This window comes from Bidens hawaiensis, unplaced genomic scaffold, assembly GCF_021521415.1.
Source record: "Bidens hawaiensis isolate Kalapana, Puna unplaced genomic scaffold, B.hawaiensis_p1.1 tig00008513_1, whole genome shotgun sequence".
NCBI classification, from domain to species: domain Eukaryota; kingdom Viridiplantae; phylum Streptophyta; class Magnoliopsida; order Asterales; family Asteraceae; genus Bidens; species Bidens hawaiensis.
In genome coordinates this window covers 187,401-197,741 of record NW_027491607.1, presented here as the reverse complement: position 1 = coordinate 197,741, position 10,341 = coordinate 187,401, and the positions used below count along the sequence as shown (strand labels likewise).

General features: G+C 31.6%; 1 protein-coding gene across 1 annotated transcript; it reads left to right on the top strand.

Moving 5' to 3' along the window:
* The first annotated feature begins 1,759 nt into the window (after positions 1–1,759).
* Positions 1,760–3,512, top strand: LOC143529160 (vascular-related unknown protein 1-like). Its single transcript, XM_077025005.1, has 4 exons — positions 1,760–1,848; positions 1,885–2,535; positions 2,991–3,053; positions 3,137–3,512. The coding sequence occupies exons 2-4, from the start codon at positions 2,167–2,169 to the stop codon at positions 3,260–3,262; spliced, it is 558 nt and encodes a 185-aa protein (XP_076881120.1). The 5' UTR covers positions 1,760–1,848; positions 1,885–2,166; the 3' UTR covers positions 3,263–3,512.
* The last annotated feature ends 6,829 nt before the right edge of the window (positions 3,513–10,341 follow it).

Below are 10,341 nucleotides of genomic sequence, written 5' to 3'. Positions count from 1 at the left end.
AAACTGGTGTTTTCAAGAACTTAATAGAAATCCATAGGTGTGTTCTTGAGAAAGATCATGGGTGTTTTCTTTAAGTGGTTATTTTATGATCCCAATTCCATAAAAAACACAATTTTATGATTAATTGATAACTGAAACTTTGGAGATTCTAACCTAGGTGGTATTTGTCATCATCTGAATTAAGGTCAAGTTCTAAGTCAAGTCGTCTTTAGTTTTATCAATTAGTTTTAATTAATTTAAAAATAGTATTTTAGTAAAACCCCCCCTCAAAATAATAATAAAATAAATAGTCTTGTCTATAATTGAGTCTAATATTTTAGCTAGTTAACATAATTTAAGAGTCTCGTTGGTTCGATATCCGGACTTACTTAGCTGTACTAGAGTCGACCAGTTCACTTGCCGGTTAGTAGTTTCTGTTAAGTTAAGAGTCTAGAATTATTACATAGTGTCTAGATTCGTATATTTTAGTTAATAAATTATCTAACTACTTTTAGCACATCGACCATTTAGGCTCAGACCCCTTTATCGTTGCATCTTTAGCTCAAAACTAATGAAGGTCAGGTTCTTGATGGACCTTTGATATATAGTCGGTGAGCTATGATGTTGAACTACCAAACTCATCCTAGTGTTCCCCATTGGGATGTAGCTTGGCATACTCCTCCCTGAAGGTACTTGTTCACATGACTTTTTCTTCAACAATAAGTTGAATTTTACTCTGGCAAACCTTTTGTGATTCTGATTGTGCTTCATGTCCTAATACTCGCCAACCTGTTAATGGTTATTTCATTTTTTAGGCTGTGGTCTAGTTTATTGGAAATTCAAGAAGCAACCAACTGTTTTCTATTAGTTTTGTTGAGGCTGGGTAGTGATATCTTCTGTCAAGTTAAATAGCCATTAGCTTGGTTAAGTCGTTTGTTATTTTTTTTTTAAAATTTAATGTCTTTTGGATTACATCGAAACAGAAGGCAAGCGGGCAACAAGCTGCGCCGCTACCCCTTTTTGAATCGCAAAACCCAATATTTTAAAAACTATATTTGCTGATCTTGGAGTCATAACATTACTATGCATGACCCGCTAAACACGGGTAAGTAGCTCCACAGCTTCAGGCGCGAGGAAACCAAAAGTGTCAAAAGCAAAAGGAATAAATATATGTTGGTTGTCAAGACACGTCTTTTTATGTTTTGCCACCTTACCTGAAGCAGCTTTTAATTTCTGAGTTTCTTCTGTCAAGTTACATAGCCCTTAGCTTGGTTAAGTCGTTTGTTAATTTCTGAGTTTCAACTTCTTGGTCTTACTCATATTCCTGTAAGGTTTGTTAAGTCAAGCTACTATTCATATAGCTATAATTCTAGTCTTTCATGAATGGAATAGACTAAACATATTTTGTTAGACTGTCATTTTGTACGTAAGAACCTTTAGGTTGGTTTAGTTCACTTGCCACACACTCGTGCAACAAATCAGCTCGTATATTGCTGGTCATTCGTGCACGGATTTGATTTACAAATTTGGTTGTATGCATCTCCAACTTGAGAGGGGAATTATCCGTAATCCCTAGCAACAATATTAATCTATTGTTGGAGATATAACTATTTTCGCAAGAATAACTTTAGCATTAATCTGGCCCAACAGTTTCTATGGTGGAGATGGGTTTTGCCGTTTTGAAGATCTTGATTTATTTTCGATGTTTAATGTTTAATAGTTTTAGTGCTTTGCTTGTGTTGATTTTATTTTGTGTTTTTTTAGGGGTGATTATAAATTGTATATACCTTTTTTTCAACTTTAAAAATTTGTACCTGCCATGAAAATTATGTCAAATGAAAGTTATTTTTTCATTCATATTTCTGTTAAGTGTATTGAATTGAGGAAAACCATGAAAATTCATAGACGTCATTTAACACATGAAAGCTTCATCTGAAGTAGATACAAAGGTCAACCCTCTACACACCTATCATATTTGTTTCCTTCTTTGCACGTCTTTCTTTCTCTCTCTATTTCTTAAATTATTCTTCTGTTGCAACTCCATTTAACCTCCCCAACTCACTTGCCCCTACACCAAGATTCTGCCTATTTTTTAAATTATTTTTCACTTCTATATATACAACCCATCATTGTTATTGTTTTCTTTATATCCAAAACTAATTTCTATATCTTAATTTCTCTCTCTCAATGGACTCAAATCATTCATCATATTCATATGCATCCATGAATAAATCATTGGCTCAATCAGACATATCAACAACCGAGGAGAGTGGTTGGACTGCTTATTTTGATGACTTTATGACTTCCCAGCAACAAGCTCATCATAATCATTCATTTTCTCATCATCATGATCATTATAATCAAGATTACCAACCAGAGCTATCAGATGCTGCTTCACATATTGAGTGGACTAGTATTGCCAATTCAAAGACGGGTTCAGCCCCGAAATTCACCAAGAAACTGAATCTTTTCAAGAAAACAAGTAGGAGAACAAAAGAGATTCTTTATGATGATTCTTTAGAAGATACTGCTAGTTCTCCTGTTAATAGCCCCAAGGTGAGATTATAAATCTAAAAACAATAATTGCCGTATTAATTGTTTATTGGATTATATCAAAACAGAAGGCAAGCGGGCAACAAGCTGCGTCGCTACCCCCTTTTGAATCGCAAAACCCAATCTTTTAAAAACTATATTTGCTGATCTTGGAGTCATAACATTATAAATTGAACTACCCTTCTATTTGTAAAAGATTTATTTACATTATAATTTGAGGGCGGAGCTTGGGGCAACCGGTAAGTGTGTTGCTTTGAGTCCTAGAGATCACGGGTTCAAGCTATTGAAACAACCTCTTGCACAAAAAGTGTAAGGTAAGACCACGTACATCACATTGCGAAGCGATACGGTCCCTCACTAGACCCTATGCAAGCGCGAGAGCCTAGCCTAGTGCAACAATAATTTCTTTTATTTACTTGTGAATAATAATTTCGTAAAAATTATGTGGTTGTGAATAGGTTGGGAGTCAACATATGGGATTTAATCAAATAAAAGGAGATGATATTATGGAGAATTCTTTGGTAAATTTCTCCCAACTGCTACTTCTTCTTTTTCTGTGAAAAAAAACTTTCTCTTGAATCGAATTTCGGGTTATTAATCATAGGAAAAAAGAGGTAGGTTTGATGATCAAAGCAGGCCAATGATGTTTGAAGAAAACAATGGAGGCACAGATTTAAGGAAGAGAGGGTTATGTTTGGTTCCTGTATCCATGTTTGTGAACTATATCTAATACTGATGATCACTTTGTATAGAATTGATAATAATGTCCAGAAGAATGAAATAGTTGAACTTGAGACATTGCATATATTGTAACGCCCGGTTGACTGCCAAATTACTCATCCTTCTGATCTTGTAAATTTTTTATTTTTAATTACTGTCCTGTTTATTAAAGAGGCAAGAATTAGCCTCTATATCTTAATTGTATCTTGTGTAAATATGGTCACTTTATTCTTCTTATTTCACGTTCTTGTATACAATTTTCAAAGTGTCATTTCAAAGGACAGATATGAATAGTTATACTTTTTGACCAAGTTAAAGAAATTGAAGTTCATGCCTAATACAAGAAAAAGGGATACCCCTAGCTAACTTTTTTGCAAAATAAAACACTTTGCAACTATGTTTTTCTTTTTTCTTCTAAAACATAGCTATAAAATATGGGATCCATAAATTCACTGTCATTTTGAGCTTACAATGTCATCAGTGTCCTCGTCGTGTAGCTCAGTTGGTTAAGTGGACGTAAGACTTGGAACAATACAATGCCATCAGTAAATTTTTATTATGATAGTATGTAATTGTGAAAAAATGGACCAGGCACACCTAAATTGCAAAATTAGTTAGTAAGAAATAAAATTTTATTTATTAAAAATCCATTGGTAATTCTGTGGGTAAAATAATAAATTTATCAAACACTAAAATCCATAGGTAATTTGTTGGAAATCAGATTACCAACATCTTGATTCCGACGGAATATAACCAATGGATTTCCGTCGGTACCTGCATGTACCGGCAGATTGGCATGACGTTGATCTTTTATTAGCAAGATAAAGGATACCAACAGACTGAAAAGGGCAACCTAATTTTTTAGTGGAAAATCAGTTATAAATTGTTTTTTGTGTATCTCGTTTTTAAAAAATGAGGGAAAGTGGGACAAAACTGTTGAATTGAAGAATTCAAGTTGCATGTGATCGTTTGAAGACTACTATTGGAGTAGGAAGGGTTGTTTAAGAATGTAGGTAATCAAGTGGGTCAAGTCTTGAATCCGGGTCTACTAGTTGATTTTCTGATTTGTTGTTTTTTTTAGTTCATTCTTTTCTGGCTATATATAAGCAGTTCTTGAGTATTGAATAAAAGCAACCATTTCCAGTTCTTATACCACTTTGTTCAATTATCACCAACAAGAACAACTTATGATTGTCCCTCCCTTCTCCGCTTGATTAAAATAGTTATTTGGGCCGGCCATTGTTTGATCGAGAAGCTCAAATTCGCGCTTGTTCGTCACATGTAGAAAACACAAGATAAAGAAAAAAAAGATAAAACCCCAAGGATCTTGACTGAGTTCTTTATTACATATTTAATTAATGTTATCTAACTAGAAATTCTAAAAAAATGATTTAGGTATGTGGTAACATCAGCTGTAAATAGAACATATAATTTCAAATACATAAAATCACAAGGATCTTGACATAATAAATGTTCTTAGTTGTATGATCAGTCTTGAATTCTTGATCACACAAAAAGTATCATAAATATTCTTTTACGGTGATATGTATTACCTTAGACCATACATAATGGTTAGTGGTTAATGCCTCTTAATGGGTGTTTTCCTCTACATTATCATCACTCTTTTTAATCAAAAACATGTGTAAAATAATGAATATCTCTTAACACTCATTCAATTTTTATTACTTCAAGCCACATACATATGACAAACGTATGCCTCTATAACGCCCCATTATGGTGATCTTAATTAAGTAAAGTTCAAAAAAACAATTATAAAGAAAAAACTATCTTTAATTTCAAAACAATATCTTAACATAATAAAACGAGCAACAGCCAACAAGTCCAACCCTAAACATTCATTTCAAATAACAAATTTCAAATACATGGCATCAAATTACTTTGTATTTAATTCTTCTACATACGTAATTATATTCTTTTGTACACATATTTTTAATTAAGTTTGTATAATTATTGGTATTTTTTTTAACATGACAAGAGGAATATTTCTCAGTTGATTACTTTTTTCATTCAATAACTTGCTTGCGTAACCAACACCTTATAATAATTTCCATTTCAGAACGATTAAAAGTTTAATATATTTATATTATTTATATAATACATGTATATGTATAATATTCTATTTGGAATAGAAATAATTGAACATATTGCAGGCCATTAGTTTAAAATATAAGGATAAAGGGGGTACAATTAGAAGACCCCTCCATGTGCTTAGAACCATAGCAGGTGAATGTAAGTACTTAAATGATTGATGAAGACCTTATCCCACCAAAAATTCTCGGTTAATTGACTCTGGATGCATTTGTACTTAATTTATTAATTAATTGTTTAATTTTTGAAAAAAGAAAACTATAATGTAGCTTTTAGCTTGTACATATACACACATGTGGACGAGGACAGGCCTACTAGTAAGTTTCCATTTCTAATTTTCGATATAAATAGTTAAAATAGAAATAGATATACGATATACCTAGCTATGCATGAATATGTTTGTTCATCTTTTAAACTTTTTTAATATAATATAATGTATAAAGCATGCAAATGACTAAATATATGTTGTGTAGTTAACATCATATGACGCGTGATTCTTTTTATAAGTTGTGTTATTATTTATATATGTTGTGTAATTAGTTCTAAATATTGAATTATTTACTTTATGTGTAGCTATTAATTATTATGTGTAATTATTTGTTATTATGTGTATATAAATGCATGTATGTATATATGTATGTACTATGTGTGTATGTTATCAATTGGTGATAAAATATATCAAACTATTCATTATTTCTTATTTCAAGTTGATTAGTGACCTGTACTTAATCAGATAGATGGAAGTAGGATTACCTAATTGGTGATTTGATGGATAACCTTTCATTGAAAGAAAACGGATATCAAAGAATAAGAGAGATTGAACAATCAAACAAATGGGATATTGAACAATTAATATATGACTAAATAATACATAATTGATCAAATACTTGAAGTGAAAATTGGAAAAAAGACATTGAACATCTGATCTTGCGTTTGATGTTTAATTTTAAAACAAGTCGGTTTATCTTAAAAGTTACAGATTCTAATTAGTTGTTGCTATATATTTGTAAGCAGTGCTAAACTTTGCTTTTATTTTATAAGCGAGATTTATGTAGGACATGGTTCACTTTTTATTAAAATAATAAAAAAAATCGCTAACGATACTTTCGTTAGTAATGGGAAATATACGAGTACAATACCGTTTACAAATCGAATATAATGAATATAATATACAATTTTTCGTATTCAATTTTGATAAAATAATGTGCTTTCATCAAATACTTTATGTAATAGCTTTGTCTTGTGTCTTCATCACATTGGTCATTGATTAAGCTCATTGATCACGTATTCTTAGACGATCTTTTGTGTAGTTTTCAACGAGAGCTTGATGTGTGTCTTCTTGTATGATTCTTTGCTACAAAAACGAAAAAACTAATGTTGGCGGTTTAGGCTGAGGCACGTGTTCAACACGCTTCCCTTAAAACAGATTTCGCGTCTCTACATAAGACAACGCGTCTGTCTCCCAGGGTACAACAGCCGAAGCAGTTTGTACTGCCGGAGATGTCCACGCGCCCGAGGTTACATCAAGTAATATAGCGTTAGAACTTGTGGAAAAAAAAATGAAAAGGCAGATGAATCGAATAGAGAAACTCATCTCTATAGGTTCTCAACTTATGGGTATTCAAGACTTTCTTCTTCACCAAGAACTCTTCATGTATGCATACATTTTTCCTTGTATTTTCAAGCTTATATTTTTCTAGCATTATAAAAAATGAGGCACATAGCCTACTATGTATAAGAGTTATGGATGGTGAATAATCTCTCTTAATTAGAAATTTAATTAGAGATATAAAGTCTAATAAAAACTATTCAAATTCATGAAGAGCTCTACTCAAGAGTTTTTCACCATATGAAGATTTTAATATTAATATAAATTCTAATAAATCAAATAAGTGACATAAAGAATTTATTATTAATAATATAACAAATTTCCATTCACATTATCAAATTTTCCAACAATCCCTCACATGAATGGAAATTGATCAAAACACGCAAAGTATCCAATCTAACCTCGACAGTTGAGTATTGCAGGATAGGTAGACATTAGCTTTGAACCTTCCTTTGTGAAGTACACTTAGTCTCCTAGCGGTTAATAGACACGGTGTCCTTGAACAAACCCCTATTGGTGTAGACGACAATACACTTCACACAATACTCTCCCTAGTCGGGCACATCCTCTCATTGTCGTGTCCATTATGGTCCTGGAACACTAGCCTGGTTCTGTGAAAGCTCTAGGAATTGCGCACCCCACAATTTCATTTGAAGCGACCCGACTTCTCTTTCACATAGGTGATTATCCTTAAACCATTAAAAGCATTAAGGTTATAAATGATTAACCATACATTATGCTTAGCCTAACAACATGTCACTATTGTTATAGGAATGGACTAGGAAATAATTAGAATCCCCTTTTTAATTTAGGAGGATATATATATTAGCTTATGTGTCAAATTATACATAAGTTATGCCCCCACAGTAACCACCCTTGGATATATAATTAGGTTATCCTATTGAACTTAGATTCCAGTCAACTAAGTTAGGTTTTCCTTTATATACCCTTTTTTCATGGGCTTTAGTCTCATTCCACAACATGATCTCTACTAAACCCTCAGGTTGTTGGATCCATAACATTATCGTTGACTTTGTCTAGTCACCACAGATAACTTGCGTAGTTGAGATCAGTTGTCATGATAAGTTAATTTTTCCTAATGTCAACTTTCTAAGACTATAACCTCAGTGGCCACCTGAATCTGGTTATAATATTTATCTTTGTAATATACACTTATCATTAAGGCAAACACATCTCTGTTATGCACTACGACCTTTTTATCCTCCACTTAGTCGTATGTTTGCAATGTTAGATTGGATTACAATAATTCTCATTGCTAAACCTTCCAAGTTTAAATGCAAGACACCTCCACATTTAAGTGCTATTGGATAACATCATCCAACTTTTGAATGGGGTAAAGAAAGGTTCTTCCTTTTAACACAAGTTTGATAAATCATATCAATTGCCATTTCTATATACTTCTAAATAGTAGTTTCTTAAATGACTTTCCCCCACATTTATTGCATTTTGATATATTTTGTTTAACTTAACTTATGAAGACAACTTGAAACTCATGATTTGCACAAAACGACCGCATCTTTGTATCAATGAGTTCATCAATGCTTTCTCATAGAGCAATACTTGCCTTAGTGTAAGCTTTCACCACTTACTAGCCTTTAAGCTAAATTGGTCATAAAAGCTTGTTAAGAAACCATCATAAATCCACTATCTTGGACAAACCTAGAAAATTGAGATCTTTTAAGATCCTCATAAGTTATGTCATTTCCTTAGATTGGATGAAAACCTTCTTTACATTTGTCTATACACAAATTCTTTCTTGTGTATGTTTTGAATGTTTCAAGTTAATTAGTCTTCGCAAAGCACCATAACTAACAAGTACTAGTCTAGCATGCTTTAGACTACAATACTCTAGCATGTGAACAGAAGATGCATCATTCTGATCCTTCACAGCTTTAAGAGATAACACATTATCTCTTTCAAACATTCATTTATCAGTTTAGACAAAATAATCATATTTCATTTTACTATTCCTAAGCCTCGTCTTTTGGAATGCCTTTAAACAATACTTAATTCATCCGTTAAGGTCATAACTCGGTTGCCTTTAACCTCCAAGGCTTCAATATAAATCTTTAATCCAAGTCGCTTTGACGAACATATTCATCACAAACATGATGAATTATAACAATATAAATCACTAACATTTGGAGATTTAATCAATTAGATTGACTTTCAACAACGTAGCATTCTTAATTGCCAAAAGTTATGTAAACATTTCTATTGTTGTTTTCAATACAACTATTTATTGGACCGCATTTCCAAAATTGAAGATAAATCCTCCAAATAGTTCCAATAACATTTATGGCAATATAATCATCTACAAGTCCATCACTAGCTATTGTAAGTCTCATATAATAGATTTCACAAGATTTATAAACTCATTTATAAGAATAACATATATTTCTTTCATATGTTATAATTATCAAAAACACACAAGTGTGCATTTCCATGTTGATGCTCTCAACATTAGATGACATATCTTGTTCTTGTGTATTTTATCTAAGTACACTCACCACGTTTTCTCATAAAACTATCATGATGTTTTTATATATTTGATGTCTCGTCTTAACTTTTAGTTAATGTAACAACTCATAAGTTATTTCTTATGCAAAATTCCTTTTGCACTATCCATTTAAACTAATCTTTTTTATAACATTAATTTTTTGTTAAAAAAAATCTGTAAAATAATTTTGTTCGTCACGATAAATATTGTTGTATTTGGTTGTAAAACTGTATGTGTTATCCGAAGATATTGAACATAAAATAATAATACAACTGAAACTACAACATAAAGTGTAAAACACCTTTTAATAAAAAATTCCATCAATGGATAAACATACGACATTCAGACATCAAATTTGGAAGTGTTATTATCTTCAACACTTTCATCATCTGATGGAAATAATCTTAATGATATCATTTTATGTTATGTATTGAGGTACTCCCTCAAATAGAACTCCATACACACATATCCTTATATCCTCATTCTATTTTTGAAACTATACTCTTGAACAAATATGTTCAAAACAACATCAAAGTTGTTACAATTACTACATTTAAGTAACGATACTTGAACAATTAATCTTGTTCACACAACACGAAGTTGTTATCCACCATAGATTATCCTTGAGAACGTTATCTTAGATAAACATATTCTACTTTTAGCAAGAGTAGCAAACCATTTTTGAATTATCTAAAATATGCAAAGCTTTATTTAAAATCATTTTATAACACTTTCTTAGTTTTGCAATATATTATACTAATAATAAGGGTTTATAAAAAACAAAGTCAAGACCTAAAACATCAAACAATTTTATATGGTTTAGGTTTAAGACCCTTGTACTAAAATGGTT

Coding starts and splice junctions, on each gene's coding strand:
- LOC143529160 (XM_077025005.1), top strand. CDS start 2,167: ATGGACTCAAATCATTCATCATATTCATATGCATCCATGAATAAATCA. Junction 2,536..2,990: donor CTCCTGTTAATAGCCCCAAG/GTGAGATTATAA, acceptor GGTTGTGAATAG/GTTGGGAGTCAACATATGGG. Junction 3,054..3,136: donor ATATTATGGAGAATTCTTTG/GTAAATTTCTCC, acceptor TATTAATCATAG/GAAAAAAGAGGTAGGTTTGA.